At 38.9% G+C, this 23,358-nt stretch overlaps 1 protein-coding gene across 4 annotated transcripts in view; it reads right to left on the bottom strand.

The window, feature by feature from the left end:
• Positions 1–342: 342 nt before the first annotated feature.
• The window catches only part of LOC106087662 (serine/threonine-protein kinase par-1), a 48,877-nt gene continuing 25,861 nt past the window's right edge, over positions 343–23,358 (bottom strand). For all 4 annotated transcript variants that reach the window (XM_059370234.1, XM_059370237.1, XM_059370235.1 and 1 more), the window contains exons 2-7: positions 22,797–23,092; positions 9,408–9,669; positions 5,801–5,900; positions 5,552–5,734; positions 2,858–3,344; positions 343–1,516 (exon numbers count right to left, since the gene is read on the bottom strand). In XM_059370234.1, coding sequence (XP_059226217.1) covers positions 419–1,516; positions 2,858–3,344; positions 5,552–5,734; positions 5,801–5,900; positions 9,408–9,669; positions 22,797–22,853 — 2,187 coding nt within the window. In that variant the 5' untranslated portion in view covers positions 22,854–23,092 and the 3' untranslated portion in view covers positions 343–418. The remainder of the gene's footprint in view (positions 1,517–2,857; positions 3,345–5,551; positions 5,735–5,800; positions 5,901–9,407; positions 9,670–22,796; positions 23,093–23,358) is intronic.

Below are 23,358 nucleotides of genomic sequence, written 5' to 3'. Positions count from 1 at the left end.
GGGCAACCCAATAATTTCTTGTTATCACATATGTCTCACTTTTTTTCAAGACATTTACTTTTCACAGCAGGTCAGACTGGCCACCTTTTCATGGTGAGCTTCCCGTTCAACCTTTATTATTAACAATAAATTGTCAAATGCTACAGCAAACAAACAAACAAAACAGCTGACACGTTTTCCTACGTTTACGAGAACATAACCAGGTCTTAATACTCCTTACTTTATATTTAAGTATCAAATTCGAACCAGTAGAATTTTTGTGTTTTTAATAATTTTTTTTTTATTTAAAACTAACAATAAAAATAGATAAAATTAAAATCATATTAAATATATTATAAATATCAGACAGATACTCGTATATTCAAGGGTCACAAATAAAAAAAAGATGTTTTTGATTCAAATCAGTTACGAGTAAAATTCATCTACTCTTCTTGAATATATTTGGATTAACACGATCGTAAGCGGAGTCTTTCATGCTCGTTGTCAATGCGCCCGTGTAGGCCCTTTGCTGCTGAGAGCTTTGGGTACGAACCGTAGACAGAGGACTGGTCATTTTTGGCATATTGTTCGTGGGAGTTTGAAAACCATTTTGTGCTCTGGTTCCATTTGCGTTCATGACCATGGGTCCCGGAGAGTTTTGATGACTCCACTGCGAATCATTTATTTCTGATGAACCATAGGCACTGTCCTTTATGTGAGAATCATAAAAAGTTGGATGATTTTTATTGTGATTTTGATTTATCCTCAACGGTTGCTGTTGCTGCTGTTGCAATGGTTGTTGCTGTTTGTTAGCTGGGGATGCCATACTTCCTGGCATCAATATGGGAGCCATGGTCTGAAAGGAGCTGGCCAAACCGGAAAATGTTACTGATTTATTGTTGTTGTTGTTCAATTGGGGTTGTAGCGTAGGATTGCCCGCCTGCCATTGATTGCCGTTACCATTGTCCAATGCTGGAGAGCTGGCAAACAAAGCCATTCTTACAGAATCTGATTTCGAGCGTTGCAAAATACCCTTATTTCCGGCCATGGGTCTTGAAGTACCAACGCCTATAGAATTTTTGGGGGCTGCCACTGCCGGTATATTCGGATAGCTATCGCCGGCATCGCTGAGCTGATCATAGCTGTTACTAAGAACACCCATACGATTTAGATCAGCGGTGGTGGAGTTATATATTTCCAAACTACTAGATAACAGATCGGCTCGGGAGCCCAATGTTATAAGGCTTCCCGCCAAACTGTCATTATTCATCATGGTAGATAGGTTACTGGCCATCGAGGAAGGACTATCTGATTTGTGTGTTGTATCGAACTGTGCTGTGCCCATTTCACTGGGTCCTGTCTGGACGACACCAGTGCGAGGATCGAAATGTTTCTGATTGGCATCTTTAAGTGTTGTTTTGATTTCTTTGGGCTTATCATTGGAGGCTGTACGCAGCGATGATATATGACCACGCACCGGTTCTCGAGAAACCGAAGATGAAGGTGACGAGGCTGAGTTTGTTTCTTCCATTTCCTCCTGTAATAGTGTTGAGAAGGGATGAAATAATTAGTAAATAAAAAAGAAATAAGTAAAAGCGTGCTAAGTTCGGCCGGGCCGAATCTTATATACCGTCCACCATGGATCGCATTTGCCGAGTTCTTTTCCGGGCATCTCTTCTTAGGCAAAAAAAAGGATAAAAAAACAAGTTATAGTTCAATTCGGACCATAAATGGATGTTTTATTTCAGTTCATTCGGATAAGAATTGCACCCTGTATGGGATCAAGAAGCAAAATCGGGAGATAGGTTTATATGGAAGCTGTATCAAGCTATCGATCGATTTACACCATATTAGATATGTATGTTGAAGGTCATGAGAAAAGCCGTTGTACAAAATTTCTGCCAATTCGGATGAGAATTGCGCCCTCTATAGGCTCAAGAAGTCAAGATCCCAGATCGGTTCATATGGCAGCTATATCAGGTTATGTATCGATTTGCGCCATACTTAGCACAGTCATTGGAGTTCATAACAAAACACCTCATGCAAAATTTCAGCCAAATATGAATTGCGCGCTCTATTGGCTCAAGAAGTCAAGATCCAAGATTGGTTTATATGACAGCTATACCAGCTTATGAACCGATTTGAATCATACTTAACACAGTTGTTGGAAGTGATACCAAAACACTACGTGTAAAATTTCCGTCAAATCGGACGAGAATTGCGTCCTCTAAAGGCTCAAGAAGTCAAGACCCAAGATCGGTTTATATGGCAACTGTATCAACACATGGACCGATTTGAACAAAACTCAGCGCAGCTTTTGGAAGTGATACCAAAACACCACGTGCAAAATTTCAGTCAAATCGAACGAGAATTGCGCCCTCTAGAGGCTCAAAAAGTCAAGACCCAAGATCTGTTTATATGGCAGCTATATCTAAACATGGGCCGATTTGGCCCATTTACAATCCCAACCGACCAATTCTAGAAAAAAGTATTTGTGCAAAATGTCAAGCGGCTAGCTTTACTCCTTCGAAAGTTACGGTGCTTTCGACAGACAGACGGACGGACGGACAGACATGGCTAGATCGACTTAGAATGACATGACGATCAAGAATATATATATTTTATGGGGTCTCAAACGCATATTTCGAGGTGTTACAAACAGAATGACGAAATTAGTATACCCCCATCCTATGGTGCAGGGTATAGAAAGATTTTAACAATAATAGGCAAATTTAAATGAGGCAACTCTAAGCTGACCACAAACAAAGAAGAGCCCCAAGTAATATTGCCTAACAACTTAAATGCTACGATAGAATAATTAAAAGCAATTTTTTATGTTGGATGTTTTTCAATATCATTTCTATCCAAAATGACTCACCTCATCTTCTTCCGTTATCACCGATGATTCGATCCACTCCTTTATTCGTATCTTTTTGGTGTGCCTATCCACATTGGTCTCTATGCCACAATCGGCCAAATTATATAGCAAACGATTCTTTTCGTCGGGACTACTGTGAAACGAATACATGGACGGACACAATTCATCCGTTTCATATTCAGCCATTTCTTTTTCGGCTGTCTTTGCCAGCCAACGATCATCCAAGAATTTTGTTAAATCCGAGAGATTTTTCGGTCTTCGATCGGCACGTGGTTCAAGGAATCTCTTAAACATACGTTGCGCTCTTGACGTTAGGAGTTTGAAGAGTTTTGGAGTGCGTCTTATGGCCAACATCATGCTATTCTGCCATATCAGATAGCGCATATAACGTGGATCATCCGATGCCGCCTTTTGCCAGGGTAAACATCCAGTAAGACAAACGAAGATGACAATGCCAAATTGCCAAACATCATGACTGGGGTCAGCTCTGAAAAATGAGTCACAATTAAATGACAATGAAATCACATAAAAAATAACAAAGAACGCCTTAAGTTCCGTCGAATAAAACTTTTAATAGAATGCATTGAAAAATAGTCCAGTTAACTAATTTTTATACGGAAAATAGTTCTGTATCAATATCACATCAAGGTCCGGTCTACACCATATAGGAAATGTGTACCGAGGGTCAAAAACAATTTATTGTTCTAACTTTTAGACTGCACAACAAGGAACATGTGAAGTGTTATAGTCGATGAAATGTCATCGGCATACTCCGGTCTTTACGGAAATACCCGTGCTCCCTCCACATTGTGGCGATGCAGACTGGTTTGGGTGCTGATCCAAACTTATATCTATGGTGGATCCATACTCAGGCAACATATACCATTGCGCTCTGTTTTTTTGTAGCACAATTGCATGTGGAGGTAGCAATGATCGTCAAGCTCATATAAGTGAGCGCACTCCGAACCATACGAACGATGGTCATAGAATTTTGATGACCATTGGTTATATGAATGAGCCAATAACACGCCAAAACTGAGCGCCATTTTCGGCGCTCAGTTTTTAAGAAAGAACCAGTGCCGCCCGTCCTCTCACGGAGTCACTCCACTCGATACTGAATGTCCGCGACTGCAATTACAGTTACTTCGTACGGAGCATTCCACAATTCGCATTCTACAATTCGAAACCTTAATTTCCAGCTAAGCTTCTTGTAATAACGATTAACGTTCCACAGATCGAAGCTCATTGCGCTCTAAAAAAGATTGTTGGAATTTGGCCTGGAGCAGCACTTGATTTAGTCAAAGAGAAAGAAATCCCTTCTCGACCAATGGAACATGCATGGATACCAAAGAATCTTTACTTAGGAGGCTAAGGTACTGTAATCCCGACTCAAAGATTGGTAGATTGAATGAGGCTGATGGAAACCGGAGACCTGAATAAGTCTAGGGGAGTTGTGTTCTATAGATTAAACAGGATGAAGCTTAGGATGTCAGACCTATTAAACTATAATGTTGTAGTCTCGTCCAAAAAATCCAACTACTGTTCAATACTCCGTATGGAGCATTCCTCAATTCTCAACCTCTGAACGCGCCCGGTAACTCCCAGCTTAGATTCTCTTTATAACGATGAACGTCCCACAGATGGGAGCTCATTGCGCTTTAAAAAAGATTGTTGGAATTTGGCTTGTAGCAGCACTTGTTTTGGTCAAGGAGGAAGAAATCCCTTCTCGACTAATGGAAAATGCATGGATATCAAAGAATCTTTACTTAGGAGGCTAAGGGACTGGTGGAAACCGGAGACCTGAATAAGTCTAAGGGAGTTTTGTCCTATAGATTAAAGGAAGAAGCTTTGGACATCAAATGTATGATACTATAGTATTGTGGCCTGGTGGACGGCGTTTCAAAAATCCAACTACTGTTCAATACTCAGTCGGGTTCAAAGGATGGATTGAACCCTGAGTAAATGATACACCTAATGCCTCTGGACATTGTTTCCAAACAAATTGGAGTCACCACTGCCGTGAGCATAATGGAACTTTCTTTGGAACTATAATATCTCTGGCAATAGAAGTTACGTGGACTTTTTTCGGATAGTTCCGGACTGAATGACTATGTGGGCTTCTGTGTGTACTCTGAAGAAGTAGAACTGGGTATATCACCTGTTCAGGGTAGCGGGTAACAGAAATATCTCAGGGTATTGAAGAGCAGATGAGTAAAATCCCTTAGTAAGGCTGTTGATAGGCTAACCTAACATAACCATGGTTTAAAATCGTTTATTACCTGATATGTGAAGCCTCCTTATAAACCCATATTTCGATATGAAATTTATAAAATTTAAGTGCTATTTGATATGCTCAGAATTGGTCTAAACCAGACATAGCCGATTTGAGTTCACAGCTCTTATACGATTTGGCTGAAATTTTATATATGGGTTGTGTTTTGCTATCCATGTCCACATATAAAATTTCCGATTTGACTATGGGAGTCCTAGGGAGTCTCTGATTTAATTGAATGAAATCAAAAGTACTGCGCTATTTTTTATCGAATATGTATTTAAAATAAAATTCGTTTGTGCTATGTTAGACCCCCAATTAACGTCAAGATTATTTTCACCCAACTAAGCGTGTTTTCAAGTACATTGTATCTTATATTAATCCTTATTTAGCTGCTACAATTTAGAGTTAACCATACTTACTTGTAGGTTCCTTCCGGTTTTATTTCTAATACTTCAGGTGGACTGTATGGCAACCATTCGTTGCGTCTCTCAACAATAGTTCCCGTCTGATACGATTCACCAAAATCACATAGCTTAATACGAGTAAAATCGGAACGATATATTAAAACATTATCTAATTTTACATCACGATGTACAATGTCTCTGAAAATTGAAGAAACACACCAATATTATGGAGAAATAATTCCAGATACTTGAAAGGGCACCTACTTTGAATGCATATAATCTAAAGCAGAACCAATCTGCTTGGCCACCCGTTTACTGTAGAGTTCTCCGACACCGGTATCGGTGACATTTGAAGTTAGATCACCTAAAAGGGTAGAGAATTAATCTTTAATAGAATCAAAATAAACAAGTGAAGGAGTGTTAATTTAGGCAGACCCTTATATACTATCCACCATGGATCGCATTTAACGGTATATTCAAATAAAAGATCAGATAATATAGGAGCTTTATCAAGTATTGGACCAATGTGGACCGTGCATGTCACACCGGTCAAAACTTCAGCTATATCGAATAATAATTGCAACCTTTAGAGGCCCAAGAAGTCAAATCGGGAGATCGGTTTTAACGGATTCTATTTCCAAATGTTAGAATAATTTTTATTCGTTTTTAACTCTTACTCGTTTTTAACTCTTACTCGTTTTTAACTTAATTCGTTAACTTTTCATAAGAACACCATATTCGGTGTACATGTTCATTTGGGGCATAATTTTGAGGTTGGGCGATCCCCGTAGGATTTGACCCCAAATTTTTATATAAGTTTCGTATTATACTCTCAAATACCCTTCGTTTTAGTCCCACACTGTCCCGTTCGGAGTACATGTACTTTGGGTCATAATTCTAGGCAGGGGTGACCTCTCTGGTAATAGACCTCCCATTTTTATATAAGTTTCGTATTCTACTCTCAAATACTTTTTGTTTGAGTCCTATGTTGTCCCCATCGGATTATATATGTCGGATGGGGACAATCGATAAACATGTTCGTGTGGGTGGGTTTCGTGGTAGGGCGACCCCAAAGTTTAATTCTAATTTTGTGTTTTTGGGTTGCCATAACGGGGCATACAAAATTTAGCTTTAATATGTGGACACATCTCCGAGATCTGGCGTATTTGAGAATTTTGGTAAGGGGGACGGTCCCCCCACCCCCAATTCAGATATAAACAAATGAAGTACCCTATTTTCACCGAGGGGCTGAACTCAACCATCTGTGAAATTTCAGTTGTTTTTGGGTATAAACGGAATAGACAAACAAACAAGCAAAGCGCAACTTCATTTTTATATAGGATGGTGGTATACTTATCTGGTCATGCCGTTTGTAACACCTCAAAATATTGCTTGCGACCCCATAAAGTACATATATTTTAGATCGTCTTGACATTCTAAGTCGATCTAGACTTGTCCGTCCGGAATGGAAAATCCGCTAGAAATTTTCACCAAGACATGTTATCGATGTAGTTCCTTGAGGATTGCAAATGGGCCATATCGGATTTTGATATAGCTCCCATTTAAACCAAATTCCAGTTTTGAATTCTTGCTCTCATACGAGTATAGGCCTCCATTTTCATCCGATTTGGCTGAAATTTGGTCCAAGGATCTCTATTGTGACTTTCAACATCTGTTCCAAATGTGATCCGAATCGGTCTATAAGCCGACATGGTTAAGTTAGGGAAGGGTGGTAGTCCTAGACAGACCAGACAATTTTTAAGTTCATTGTGAAACCACAGTAATGACATATCAAGGCCTCTGATGGGAATCGAATGCACGACCCCCGTACTGGCAATCCGAACATACTACCAACTCGTCTACCGGAGCGCCTATATGAACTGATATAGCCCCCACATAAACCGATCACCTGACTCGACTTCTTGGATACCTAGAAGTCTCAATCCGTTTGGCTGAAATTTGGCTCAAGAACTTCTGTTCTGAATTTCAATATACGTGCCGAGTATGATCCGAATCTGTCTATTAACTGATAAAGCCCCCATATAAACCGATTCCCGAATTTGATTCTTGAGGCCCTAGCAGCCTCAATTTCGTCCGATTTGGCTGAATTTTGGTTCAAGAACTTCTGTTCTGATTTCCGACGTCCGTGCCAAATATGATCCAAATCGGTCTATAAACGAATATTGCCGCCATATAAACTGATCCTTGGATTTGACTTCTTCAGCCTCTAGAGGCCACAATTTTCATCCGATATGGATAAAATTTGGAACACAGATTCGGCTACCGGGGCGCCCATATAAATAAAGCTCTCATATAAACCGACCACCCGACTTTTGACGTTTGTGGTCTCCAGACGTTTATGTTCTCTAGAGTCCTTAACCCGATTTGGCTAAAATTTGACTCAACAACTTCTGTTCTGACTTCCACCATCTGTGCCAAGGATAATCCGAATCGGTCTATAAACTGATATAGCTCCCATATAAACCGATCCTTGGAATTTAGTTCCCCTTGAGCCTCCTGAGGCCTCAATTTTTATCCCATATAGATTAAAATTTGGCACACAGACTTCTGTTATGACTTCTAGCATCCGTGCCAAGAAGGATCCGAATTGGACTTTAACTGATATAGGCCCGAATACCAACACCGCGATATGAATTCTTGAGACCATAGAGGCCAAATTATAATCCCGATTTGATTGTCAAATCAAGCTGAGCTAATAAGGTAAAATTTTTAGCGAAATCCATGGTGGTGGACTGCCAAGATTCGACGCGGCAGAATTGAGCACGTTTTTGCTTGTTATATAATAAATAGGACGGGTATCTTTTTTGGCTCCACAAAATTGCACCCCAAACCCTTAACGAAAATATGCTCCAAACAGGTATATGAAGAAGGTTTTGTTCAGGGAAAATATGTAAATTTTGTTAACGGCGGCGTGTGTAACCATTAAATGGTAAAAATGGAACAAATTTTTAAAACTTGGGTGGTTTTAGAGATAAATATACTCCAGCTTCGCTTTTTGTCAAATTACAAAAATTAAAAACTATTTCCAAAAAATTGAGCGATTTTTGAAAATATTATCCTTACTGGGCGTTTTCACCAAAATAAAAAAAAATTTCTTGAAAATATTTTTCATCTGCGGCTTTTTCTGTCACGTTTATAAGCAATTTTTGGCTGCAGCGCTTTTGTCATTGAAAAATTCTGTCTTAAAAATAGACTAGTTTGCATGTTTGCAAATGCACATTTGCCCATGAACATTCCTCTAAGGAACTGGGTCAAACTTCTTACATATCACTGAGTGCTGTCCGATTAAAATTTTAATCTCAACGATAAGGGGCCTCCTTTTTATAGCCGAGTCCGAACGGCGTGCCGCAGTGCGACACCTCTTTGGGGAGAACTCTTAACATGGCATAGTACCTCACAAATTTCGCCAGCATTAGGAGGGAATAACCATCGCTGAAAATTTTCTTCTGATGTTCTCGCCAGGGTTCGAACACAGGCGTTCAACCTCATAGGCGGACATGCTATACGCTACGGTGGCCTCCACTTTTACTATTGCGGCACAAATTGCATTTATTTTCGGGGTGTATTTTCATACTTTAGGGTGCAATTGTATTGGGGTAATTTTTCATAATGCAAAAGCAGCCCAAAGCTGGGGTCTATTTGCATTCTCAATTTGGGGCGCATTTGCTTGGGGTCCACTTTCATGGCGCCAATGGATGGCCAACTTCACATAAGTATAAGTGATTATTGAAACGCTTATCCTCAATGTTTTAATAGAAATATAGTAGGCCATTGACTCAATGCCTAGTGGGAGTATCTCAATTAAAATTATGATTTACTACTGAAATCGTTGTTATAAGCCATAACTTACCTAATGGTGCATATTCCTGAGTAAAAACATAAAATCCCGCTGTTTCAAATGCCACATCATAGGTGGTCACAATATTTCGATGTATACCCAAATGTAGGCCATAGTGAAATTCCCGATAGAAATCCTTTAACGACACATAAGGTTTTGGCACCGCTTTTAAAACCATTTCGGTTTGGGATGCTCTATGTTCCACCAATAGGATTTTGCCAAACCATCCTTCACCTACTATTTGCAAGATATCAAATTCATCGATCAATTGTATCTGGAAAGATAAAAAATGATTTAATGAGTATTATTTACATTATACGTATTAGATTACATTTTAGATTAATCAACTAAAATTAAATTAAAGTCGGCCGGGCCAAATATGTCCCGGATTATATGGCAGCTATATATAAATCTGAACCAATATTGTACATTTGCAATCCCCAATGACATACATCAATATTAAGTAACTGTGTAAAATTTTAAGCGGCTATCGCTACGCGTTCGACCATAGCAGTCGCGATTTCGACAGACGGATGGATGGACATGGCAAGATCGACTCAGAACGTCGAGACGATCAAGAATATATATACTTTATGGGATTTTTGAGGAATATTTCGAGGTGTTACAAACGGAATGACTAGTTTAGTGTACCCCATCCTATGGTGGTAAAAAAAAGTTGGATATCATCTCACGGTAGCGCTCACCATTCACTGTTACGTTACGATTCGCATCATATTTAATGAAGTACGGTCCAATGATGCCACCAGCCCATAAACCGAACCAAACTGTGACTTTCCCTACAGCGCTACGCTCGTTTTCAGTTGTTTTGACTTTAAGATGGAACTTTTTAAAATTGGTAAATTTTTAATTTTTAAAATTGGAGAATTTTAAGTCACTCAAGGATAGCTGCGATAGAGTTATCCATTAGGTGGTTGATGATCTGTGTCTGTTTCCAGTTGAACGGCAGATCTAGAGCCCGGGTGTAGACTTAGAATGGACTCCAAAGACCCAACAGCTGCGGTGGTGATATCAGGCCGTAGCATGTTGTCTGCTACTGAAACCTTGACTGGTGGAGCGGCTGCTCCAGGCTCCACTAGCCAACAGACGACTGGTCAGCAAGGGCTTTTGACAAAGACACCTGGTTCAAGTCTTAAAGACAAGGCCTAGTTCGAGTCTTTAGGACAAGGCCGAACCTAATATTTCTTCGGTCTTCCCTGGCAAACCAAGGTTGGAATAATAGAAGACGCATCGCTTTCAGGTTTAATGAAAGGCTTGGTGCGAATGATCTTAAGACTTTCACTAATAGGGATAGAGACTCCCTAGGTTGGGCTCGGGGATTCGCTGCACAGGATACCTTAAAGACTACACGTCTAGATTCGGAAACTGCACCGCAGTCAGCCAAAAGGCTGCGGTTACCTGGAGGGCATCCCATGCCTAAAAGAACTAGAGCGAACAATAGTAAGATGGGTCGAAGAACCTTTGCTAATGTCGTTAGGGACAGTTTGGTGATGGCAGTTGTCGACAAGGAAAAAGAACAGGGCTGCATACCTAGAAATAATTGGAGTCGCATAGTCAATGGACTGTCATCAGTATACTCCGATGTTCTTAAGAAACTTCCTGGGTCTCCTCCAGTTTGTGACGATGCAGGCTGGTATCGGGGCCGATACAGACTAATTGCCTTCGGGGATCAACGCTCAATTAAAATGTATTGTTATGCGCTAAGAAAGATTGTTTGTGCGCTGAGAAAGATTGGCAGCAGCATGCATATAGTAAAGGCAAATCAACTGAAAAAGCCATTCACGACCTAGTCTGCTACATAGATGGTTCTCTCGCAGCCAAGGAATATACAATGGTAGCATCTCTTGACATTGAAGGCGCTTTCAATAATGTAAAACCGACGTCAATCATGAAGGAGTTGGAGTTTCAAGGTGGGCTTGGGATCTGTGGATCTGAAAAGATGGGTCAGCAGAGGAACACCTTAAGGAGGTGTACTGTCTCCTCTACTTTGAAATATATCCATTAAGAATATATTTTTGTCTCTGGAAGAAAAAGGCGTAAAAGTGGCAGCGTATGCTGATCACGTGGCCATTGCGGCTAGGGGAAAGTTTCCCAGCACTCTAAGAGATATACTTCAGCTCTACGTGCAACAGCAAAGTGGGCTACCGAAACTGGTGTAAGTATAAATCCGTGCAAGACAGAAGTAGTAGCAGGAGATACAAGTTGGCCACTGCCTCATTGTGAGGGGAGAATGTTCCATTTACAGAAAGTGCAAAATACCTGAGTGTTTTGCTGGGCAGGAAATTGAACTTCAAATCCCACATTTTGGAAAGGGCAAGAAAAGCAACTCTTGCCCTATACACCTGTAAGAGGGCCATTGTCAAAAGATGGGGGCTTAGACCGCGTATCATGCTTTGGGTATATACTGCAGTTGTCAGACCCATAATGCCATATGGTGTTGTGGTCTCGTGGACGGCGCTTCAAAAGTCCACCTACTGTTTAATACTCAACCGGATCCAAAGGATGGCTTGCTTGTGCGTCACAGCCGGACGTAGGACGACACCATCTGATGCACTGAATTTAATGCTACATGTAATGCCTCTGGCCGTGAGGTTAAGGGGGCTTTCTCTTTTGGTCATGTGGCGGCTACGGACACTGTGTTATCCTTGATACAATGTCCGAGCTGCTTTTTGATAAAAAGTACTGTATCACTATTCCTGATAGAACCGATTGCAACAACGATATCCCTGGTAATAGAAGTTACACAGACGGATGGTTCTAAACTAGACAACCAGGTGGCCTTTGATGTGTACTCTACAGATGTAGAACTGGTCATATCGAAAAGGTTACCCGACCACCGCAGTTTGTATCAGGCAGAGACCCTTGCAATTAAGGAAGTGGTGGAGTGGCTAAGATATAATGTCATAACGACGATTGGCATAATTATCTTTTCAGACAGCCAGGCAGCCTTTAAATCCCTGGAGAACGTATTTCGCCCTCAATTGTCGCAGATCTCTCAACCAGATGGCTGAACAGTTCAAAATTCACCTGTTCTGGGTGCAGGACCACAGAGATATCGCAAGGAAATGTAAAGCGGACGAGCTTGCGAGACTAGGAACTAACTTACACACTCCAGGGATACTGGAATCTGTGGGTATGCCTCTAGCGACATGTAAGCTAAGTTTTCAGGATCAGGCCCAAAGGGCTGTGAGCACTTCAAAACTATGTGGCCTAATCTAGACTTGAAGAGAACGTCTCAGTCATTGTGTCCGTCATGACAGGTCATTATAATCAGAAAACATGCTAACAATCTGAAGGTTGCCACTAACGACTTTATAAAAAGCTGTGAGGGCATCGAAGAAGAAGAGACTATAGAACAACTTATGTATGTGCGTCCCGCACTAGCAGTCAGAAGGAGTTCCACTTTAGGTTCTCATTTCTTTGAGAACCTATCTGATTTAACGGATGTGAACATTTGCAAGTTATTGGACTTTTTAAAGCAATCTGGATGGTTCAACGATAGGAACTAGAAGGCATCTCCTTCTTCTGTTCCTGCGGTATCACAATGGATGAAAACGTCTAAGCGTGTCTGATGGCAGACTGCCAATTAAATCTAACCTAACCTTACTCTATAATTATCCCATGTTGGTTTAATAATTTTAAATTTTTGTTTTAATTCGCCTAAATAACTAGTTCGTAAACCCAAAAAATTTGTTTTTTAAAGATTTTTATTTTGTTGCTCCGAATCCCTGATCAAGCTCATCAGGAATAAATATACTTTATGTGGTCGATATGTCAAGGGTTGCAAACAGAAAAACTAGATTAGTATACCCTCATCCTATGGTGGATATAAACGCAGCTAGCGGAAACACACTTAGTTCGATTGGGTACCTAAAATACCCACCCCCCATGGACTCTGTTAAAAATATTCTCAAGCTAACTATTGGATTGCCCAAAAAGTAATTGCGGATTTTTCATATAGTCGGCGTTGACAATTTTTTTCACAGCTTGTGACTCTGTAATTGCATTCTTTCTTCTGTCAGTGTAAAAAAAGTATATTTGATTAAAGTTCATTCTAAGCTTTATTAAAAATGCATTTACTTTCTTTTAAAAAATCCGCAATTACTTTTTGGGCAACCCTAGTTTATATATGGATTATTTTGAGGAAACTTAATTGGTGAACAAGGCTTTTGGAGGCACATGAAGTCTTGTAGAAAACTACATGGTTTGATCTGTGGTTTCACATTGCAGTGATCGGGTAGTCAAAAAAAAAGTTTTATTTAAAAATTCTTAAAATTTATTTTTAATTTAAATGATTTTTATAGTCCAATAGTTTATTTCATACAAAATTTTGTATTTAATTTTAATTTTGATTTAATAGTACACACAAATGTATTTTAAAATTATTTTTCTTCTATTTAATACGTTCTTATTTGATTTTATGATTAGACGTACCATAAAAAGTATATTTTAATAACAGTTCATGGTGTGAATTCATCAATAAAAAATGGCCAAATCGTTTTTTATTTTGGCTAATAAAAAATAATTCAATGCATGCAGAGTGCAATAAAAAACAAAATTTTTTTATCTGTGCTTCCGAATATTTGATTTTTTTTGGAGTGTGTGTAGTGTCATACATACATACTGCATATTCATTTGAATAGATACGTATTTTTGGCTATAAGCCAAATAGATTAAGTAAAAAAAGAAAACATATTGAAAATGCAAGCATTTTTAAAATTGACAGTAAAATTTAAGACACACAGTGGTGAGTGTGATAAAACTGCTAAGGAATTTTATGGTCATTCAAGTTCAAATACCACCTGGAAACCGATTTAAAAAAAATTGTATTCAATAATTTATTTGAAATTTTGTTTTTTACGCAAGTCTCCTATATTTATGAAAATTGTTTTTCTTTATACCATTTCATGTTAAATCGTTTTATATTTTATATTATAACTCACAAGAAGGAGGAAAAACAAATGTTTATTACTTTTCAGCACCTCTTCAGATTTTTCGTTCTCTTTTTTTAATTTTGTTGTATTGTATCGGCTATAGGTCCATTAAAACACAAATATTTAAGGTTTTTTTCTTTTATTTTTCTCCAATATTTCGGTAGACTCCGTCTACCATTTTCAAGGCTAGTTGTATTTAAATAAAAAAACAGAAAAACACAAATTTTAGTAAAAACGAATCACACAATAAAAACAGAAAAACAATAATTTTTAAGAAACTTTAATTCCTATTACATTTAATGAGTTGTTACACGAACTATTGTCTGTTGGCAACTAAATGTTCTCTTCTGCTGTGCTTGTTGACTGTGTGGCGGTATACCTTCGCGCAGCTTTCTATATCTTTCTTGAAATTCATTCTCTCGTCAGGCGGTAAGTCGATGATATGCAACATCTCGAGAGTGAATCTTCGTCTGTAATTGTTCTCTTGAGCTAAGATGTCCACATCGTTGAGGTTTGGCTTATGACCAGTCAATGCACAGTGGGCTGCTAGTGCAGTTTTCTGCTCGATTGGTCTATTATTGGCTTTTTGGTCAGATTTATGTGCAGATAACCTAGTTTTCAATTTCGTCATGGTAGTGCCAATATATGCCATCGGGCATATATTGGACTTGTCGCCGTTACATCTAATTTTATATACCACGTTTGACTTCTCCTCATTTTTAATTTTACATTTTGTCTTGCTGAATAATTCATTCACAGTTTTGCCTGTTTTTAATGCGAGATGGTATTTGTCCTTGTCGTATAGATTTGATTTGCCAAATCTTTCGGAGAATCCTTGTATGTATGTTAGCGATTTATAAATTTTTCCTTTTGTAGGCTGCTCTCCGTCTATGATTTTTCCAAGACGTTCCTTGGCCTTGCCTAATAGTGAATTAATTGTCCAATTAGGGAAGTCGTTGGCCCTAAGAATTGCCTTTATTTTCCTCTCATTGTCAGGATGAAAGTCTGGATCACTAATGCTAAATACTCTTCTTATAAAATTCGTTGCTGTGTTTGTTATTACTCTCTTGTGGTGTCTAGAGTAAAAATTGATTAATCTTCCGGAAGCCGTCGATTTTTGATACCAATCTATTTTTAGCTGGTTGCCATGTCTATAAACTACCGAGTCCAAATAAGGTAGTTTGCCATCATATTCTTCTTCCTTCGTAAATTGGATGTAGTTGTTGAAGGAGTTCAGAGTCTTCAGCGTCTCTGCCACGTCTGATTTCTTCAAAATCGCGAAAATGTCGTCTACATATTTTGTCAATATCTTAGGTTTTCTTATTTTGTCAAATGTGTTATTGAGAAGTTCCTCCATTACGATGTCAGCAATAATGGGTGAAGCGGGTGATCCCATTGGCATTCCTCTAAGCTGTTCATACAACTTGTCATCGTATTTAAAATATCTGCTGTCCTTAATGCAGAATGTTAGAATTTCCTTGAAAATTTCCCTTGGAATATTGGTATATTTTTCAATCTCGTCCCATTTATTCTCAATTGTCTGGAGTGCTAAATTTATTGGAATACTTGGGAACAAGGACACCACGTCAAAAGATACTAAAACTTCGTCATTTTCTATGGTCATGTTCTTTATCTTAGCTTTAAAGTCCACTGCGTCTTTCACATTATATTTGGAATCCTTGGTGATATTTTTCAAAATATTCACTATGTACCTACATAGATGATAGGACGGCGCGTTTATTGATGAACATATTGGTCTCAACGGTGTACCTTCTTTATGGATCTTTGGGAGTCCATATATTCGAGGGGCCAATGCGGTCTTGCTGGTCAATTTATTCTTCTCCTGGATGCTGATAAGATTCAAGTTGTGAAGTTTATCCACCAATTTGTTGTTCCTTGTCTGTAGCCTAGATGTTGGGTCAATCTTTAAGCGCCTATTTTTATTTACAAACAAATCAAGAAAAAATGACAAAACAGGTGGTATTCTATAAACAAATTTTTTATTTCAAAATTCAATACGAAAAATTTCAATTCATCTCTGCTTATTTGTTGATGCTTATGATACAATCAATTTTTGTCTATAGTCGATGGGGAACATTAGGGTGGTTCCCAAGAAATTTTAAAAATGTTGAAAAAAACAAAAAGCGAGAATAGTCTAGTGGGACCGAGCAGTGAATTCCTGATTTGTCTAGATATGTTATAGTTACACATTTTTTATTTATATGAAAATTCTGAATGATTTATAGTGGTCCAAAAGGCTAAACAGGGGATCGGTTTGGGTATTAAATTAACGATGTTGTCAAAAATGCTAATAGAACCCATTTTACTGTATGGTCATTTTTATACCCTCAACCATAGGATGGGGGGTATACTAATTTCGTCATTCTGTTTGTAACTACTCGAAATATTCGCCTGAGACCCCATAAAGTATATATATTCTTGATCGTCGGGACATTTTATGTCGATCTAGCCATTTCCGTCCGTCCGTCTAAGCACGCAAACTTTTGAAGGAGCCACTTGAAATTTTGCACAAATACTTCTTATTAGTGTATGTCGGTTGGGACTGTGAATGGGTCTTATCGGTCAATGTTTTGATATAGCTGCCATATAGACCGATCTTGGGTCTTGACTTCTTGAGCCTCTAGAGTGCGCAATTCTTATCCGATTGGAATGAAATTTTGCACGACGTGTTATTTTATGATATCCAACAAATGTGCCAAGTATGGTTTAAATCGGTCCATAACCTGATATAGCTGCCATATAAACCGATCTTGGGTCTTGACTTCTTGAGCCTCTAGAGGGCGTAATTCTTATCCGATTTGAATGAATTTTTGCACGAAGTATTTAGTTATGATATCCAACAACTGTGCCAAGTATGGTTCAAATCGGTTCATAACCTCATATAAACAGATCTGGGGACTTGACTTCTTGAGCTTGTAGAGGGCGCAATTCCTATCCGATTTGGCTGAAATTTTGCATGACGTATTTTATTCTTACTCTCAACGACTGTGTCAAATATGGTTCAAATCGGTTCATAACCTGATAAAGCTGTCATATAAACCGATCTAGGGTCTTGACTTCTTTAGCCTCTAGAGGGCGCAATTCTTATCCGATTTGAATGAAATTTTGTACCACGGATTCTCTCATGACCATCAACGTACGTGTTTATTATGGTCTGAATCTGTCAATAGCCCTATACAGCTCCCATACAAATCGATCTCTCTGTTTTACTTCTTGAGCCCCCAAAGGGCGCAATACTTATTCGAATTGGCTGACATTTTACACATTATTTAAGGAAAATAAAGGAATGTTACTGGAAATAATAGTTTGTTTCCAGTATCGGTCTCGTGGCAATTAAGCTTGATCAATCATATTAATGGTTTGGTATAAAATCAACAACATCTAAATACATAGATCAATAAAACTTAATTCTAACAGGAGAACTAAAGTTTGCAAATTTGCCCATGAACATTCCACTAAGAATTTGGGACAAACTTCTCAAATATCACTGAGTGCTGTCCGATCAAATTTAAAGCTCAATGATAGGGGCCCTCCTTTTGTCGCCAGCATTAGGAGGGCATAACTACCGCTGAAATTTTTTTCTGATGTTCTCGCCAGGATTCGAACCCAGGCATTCATCGTCATAGGCGGACATGCTAACCTCTGTGCTACGGTGGCCTCCGTACTTAAGGAAAATAAAGGAATGTTACTAGAATGAATCGTTTGTTTCCAGTATCATTCTCACGGTAATTAAGCTTGATCAATCCTAATTGTGGTGATTAATGCAAGGAATGCATGCAGGGTAGCTGTCACGAAGTACTACAAATTCAAACGACCACATTTTTTTGGTGTGAAAATATTTTTATACCCTCCACCAAAGAATGGGGGTATACTACTTTCGTCATTATGTTTGCAACATGTCGAAATATTCGTCTGAGAGCCCATTGAGCATATATATTCTTGATCGTCATGACACTTTAAGTCGATCTAGCCATGTCCGTCCGTCCGTCTGTCTGTCGAAAGCACGCTAACTTTCGAAGGAGCAAAGCCAGGCGCTTAAAATTTTGCATAACTACTTTTAATTGGTGTAGGTTAGTTGTGATTGTAAATGGGCCATAGGTTAGGTTTAAATGGCAGTCTGCCATCAGACTCACTTAGACGTTTTCGTCCATTGTGATACCACAGGAACAGAAGATCTCCTTCTAACTGCTAGTGCGGGACACACACACAGAAGGTGTTCTATAGTCTCTTCTTCCTCGATGTTCCTACAGCTTCTGCAAAAGTCGTTGCTGGCAACCTTCAGTCTGTCAGCATGTTTTCCGATTAGACAGTAACCTGTCATGACGGACACAACGACTGAGACGTCTGTTCTAGCCAATGACAGCAAAGCACTATACCCCTTCAAGTCTAGATGAGGCCACATAGTTTTGGAATGCTCACAGCCCCCTCTTTGTGACCATCTATTATTCGTTGCCCTTCGGGCCTGGTCTTGAAAACTTAGCTTACATGTCGCTAGAGGCATACCCACAGATTCCAGTGTTCCTGGAGTGTGTAAGGTAGTTCCTAGTCTCGCAAGCTCATCTGCTTTAGATTACCTGGGATATCTGTGTGGCTCGGTACCCAGAACAGGTGAATTTTGAACTGTTCAGCTATCTCGTTGAGAGATCTGCTGCAGTTGAGGGCGGTTTTTGTGTTCAGAAATACTTTCTCCAGGGATTTATTGGCTGCCTGGCCGTCTGAGAAGATATTTATGCCAGTCGTCGTAATTACATTATATCTAAGCCATTCCACCACTTCCTTTAATTGCAAGGATCTCTGCTTGATACATACTGCAGTCCGGTCCGGTAACCTCTTCGATATGACCAGTTCTAGATCTTTAGAGTACATCCCAAAGCCCACCTGGTCGTTTAGTTTGGAACCATCCAAATGAGCCATATCGGTCTATGTTTTGATATAGCTGCCATATAAACCGATCTTGGGTCTTGAATTCTTGAGCCACTAGAGGGCGCAACTCTTATCCGATTTGGCTGAAATTGTGCATAAAGTGCTTTAATATGACTTCCAACAACTGTGACATGTATGATTCAAATCGGTCAATAACCTGATATAGCTCCATATAAACCGATCTTGGATTTTGACTTCTTGAGCCACTAGAGGGCTCAATTATCACACGATTTGGCTAAAATTTTGCTTTGGGTGTTTTGTTATGACTTCCAATAACTATGCTTAGTATGGTTCAAATCGGTCTATAACCTAATATAGCTGCCATATAAACCGATCTTGGATCTTGACTTCTTGAGCCACTAGAGGGCGCAATTCTTATCCGATTTGGCTGAAATTGTGCATGGCGTGTATTGTTATGACCTCCAACAACTGTGCTAAGTATGGTTTAAAGCGGTATATAACCTGATATAGCTGCCATAGAAACCAATCTAGGATCTTGACTTCTTAGGCCTCTAGAGGGCGCAATTATTATCCGTTTTGGCTGAAAGTTTGCATTAAGTGCTTTATTATGACTTCCAATAACTGTGTTTGGTATGGTTCAAATCGGTCTATAACCTGATATAGCTGCCATATAAACCGATCTGGGATCTTGACTTCTTAGGCCTCTAGAGGGCGCAATTATTATCCGATTTGGCTGAAAGTTTGCATTAAGTGTTTTGTTATGACTTCCAACAACTGTGCTGAGTACGGTTTAAATCGGTCTATAACTTGATATAGCTGCTATATGAACCGATCTGGGATCAGTTCACTAGAGGGCGCAATTCTTATCCCATTTGGTTGAAATTTGTATGAAGGGTTTTTTTATGACTTCCATCAACTGTCCTAAGTATATTATATAGCTGCCATATAAACCGATCTTGGATGTTGACTTCTTGAGCCACTAGAGGACGCAATTCTTATCCGATTTGGCCCTCCCTTTGTACTCTCCACAGTAGAATGGGAGTATACTAACATCGTCATTCCGTTTGTAACCCACCGAAATAATGATCTGAGACCCAACACAGTATAACTATTTTTGATCTTCTTGACATTCTAAGTCTATTTAGTCATGTCCGTCCGTCTGTCTGTCAAAAGCGCCCTAACTTTCGAAGGAGTAAAACCAAGTGCATGAACAAGCCTAAATACTTCTTGTCAGTGCAGGTTGGTGGGGATTGTTTATGGTTCAAATCGATCCATGTTTTGATGTAGCTGCCATATAAACCGATCATTACCCGATTTGGCTGATATTTTGTACTGTGACGTTTTCTATGACATACAACATATGTGCCAAGTATGGTCTGAATCGGTTCTAAACCTGATATAGCTTCCATATAATCCGATCTTCCGATTATACTTCTTCAGCCTCTAAGGGGCGCAATTCTCATCCGATTTTGCTGAAACCCAATGACTTCTTTTATGAACTTTAACATACGTGCCAAGTATAGCATGAAATTGTCTAGAACCTGATATATAAACCGAACTCCAGATTTGACTTCTTGGCCTCTAGAGGACGAAATTATTAACAGTTTTGGGTGAAATTTTTCACAATGACTTCTTCTATGACCTTCAGTCTATGTGTCAAATAAGGCCTGATGTACAGGGCTATTCTAAAAATTTGGAACAATGACTTCTACTTTCGTCTACATTATCCAATACAAGTATGGCCCGAATCGGTTCATAACCTCTTTACTTGAGTATGGTTCTGGAGCCACTAGGGTGCGCAATTCTTATCCAATTTGGTTGAAATTTTGCATGAAGGGGTTCGTTAAGACTTCTTACAACTGCGCTAAGTATGGTTGAAATCGGCTAATAACCTGATATAGCTGCCATATAAACCGATCTTGGATCTTGACTTCTTGACCCACTAGAGGGCGCAATTCTTATTCGATTTGGCTGAAAATGTACAACGGCTTCTCCCATGACCTTCAACAATGACTTCTACTTTCGTCTACATTATCCAATACAAGTATGGCCCGAATCGGTTCATAAACTGATATTGCTCCAATAGCATAGCAATTCTTATCTATAATCCTTCGTTTGCTTATAAAGAGAAGGTCCTGCCAGTCCTGCCAGGTGCAGACTGGATTTATTCAATAAGAAAGATATTACTTCTCGATCAATGGCACTTGTTTGGATACCAAGGACTCCCTCAGTTCCTGAATCCATACTTGGGAGACTAAGGTACTGTAATCCCAATCTTTCAATCACCGACTAAAAGATTGGTAGATTGGATGAGGCTGATGACGACCCGAGACATATGGTATTCATACTTAACTCCGGCTGTCTCCCGACCTGTACAAGTCAAATGGAGTTTTGTCCTGCGGATTCAACAAGTTAAAGCTGAATACTTGTCTGAGGAACTATCGACCACTTCTCTAAAGTCTGGCGGATTGCAGGAGACTGGAAGTCACCCTGCCACTATCGGAGCAGGAGGGGAAGGCGTGAAAACGGGAGCCGACAAGCCCTATGTGGGTAGATCATCTGTTTGGATTGAGCTCAAGGTGTGCGCCAGCAGCAGCTAGTGAAGCATCTAAGGAGGAATCGGCCATACCGCAAGTGTCCGGTGTCCTTTGGAAGAGTGGTTCCACTGCTCAACTGCCCCTGGATGCGTACGAAACTCATCATGACAAGATCGATGCCAAGATTCGGCCAGGCCGAATTCACTACGCTTTTATTTGTTCCCACATAAAATAGACAAACTTCGTCATTCAATGACATAGTTATCTGAGATCTTACAAAATATTTATCTTTTTGATCGTCTTGACATTCTAAGCCTATTTAGCCATGTCTGGCCGCCATTTCCAAAATATCACCCAGTCGGGTAATAATTGCGAGTCTCAAATCGCGACTTTGGTTTATATGGGAATATTATCAGGTTATGAATCTATTTAGAACAGTTATTGAAAACCATAACTTTTGAAGGATCAAAAAGACGAGATCGTATATGAGTCCTATATCAAAGCGTGGACCGATTTGACTGATAAACAATTCCAACCTGCTTTCACTAACATAATAGGTATTTGTGCAAGATTTCGAGCGAATAACTTTATTATTGGGTTGCCCAAAAAGTAATTGCGGATTCTTGTGACTCTGTAATTGCATTCTTTCTTCTGTCAGTTATCAGCTGTTACTTTCAGGTTGCTTTAGAAAAAAAGTGTAATAAAAGTATATTTGATTAAAGTTCATTCTAAGTTTTATTAAAAATGCATTTACTTTCTTTTAAAAAATCCGCAATTACTTTTTGGGCAACCCAATAGTTCAAAAATAAGCGTACTTAAACTTAAAATTCCATTGCGATCAACAATATATTTTGTTTATAGGATTTTCAGAAACCAAAATAGCTTGCTTCAACAATAGCCCAATTATATTTTTTTTTTAATATGCTTGTAGGGCTAATTTTACAAAATGTTGTAAAATAAAATTATTTGGAATATTTTAAACTCAATTAATCGACTTTTTGTCTTACCTTTTCCAATTCGAATTGACGAATTTTGTGTATATTCCCTCGTGGTTTCTTAGACATTTTCCAATCAAACAAATCAGCTCACATTTAACATTGAGAAAATCAATCGCTGAGTTATATTGGGTAATAATGAAGAAATGGGCACGCGTTTTTGTTGTTACACAGTTTTTTTTTTTTAATTTTTATTTTATTTTTTTTTTGTAGATTTCAAAACGTGTTGTGAGTTCTATCTTATTTCTGATATGTTGGTGGCCATATTAACTCAAAATGAATTTATTTTTGGGTTTGCTCTATTTATTCTGTATACAATAAACAAAAATTACACAAAAATTTAAATATAGTTATTTTGCACGTTTTTGTGAGTACGCCTCGTCTACTTCTTATTCTTTGAGTTTTGAATCGCAGTGTGCGAGAGATGCCGCTGCAGTCTGATTGCAGTTGTTGTTGTTATTGATTTTAATGTTATTCCTACGAATACAAATCATTTCGAGTATTTTTATTATAAACAAATTCTGGGAGCACCACATAGATATAGAGTGGGGGCATAGCCGCTGTCCTCTGACTA

The sequence above is a fragment of the Stomoxys calcitrans genome, chromosome 5, assembly GCF_963082655.1.
Source record: "Stomoxys calcitrans chromosome 5, idStoCalc2.1, whole genome shotgun sequence".
NCBI lineage: Eukaryota > Metazoa > Arthropoda > Insecta > Diptera > Muscidae > Stomoxys > Stomoxys calcitrans.
This window is presented reverse-complemented; position numbering and strand designations above follow the sequence as displayed.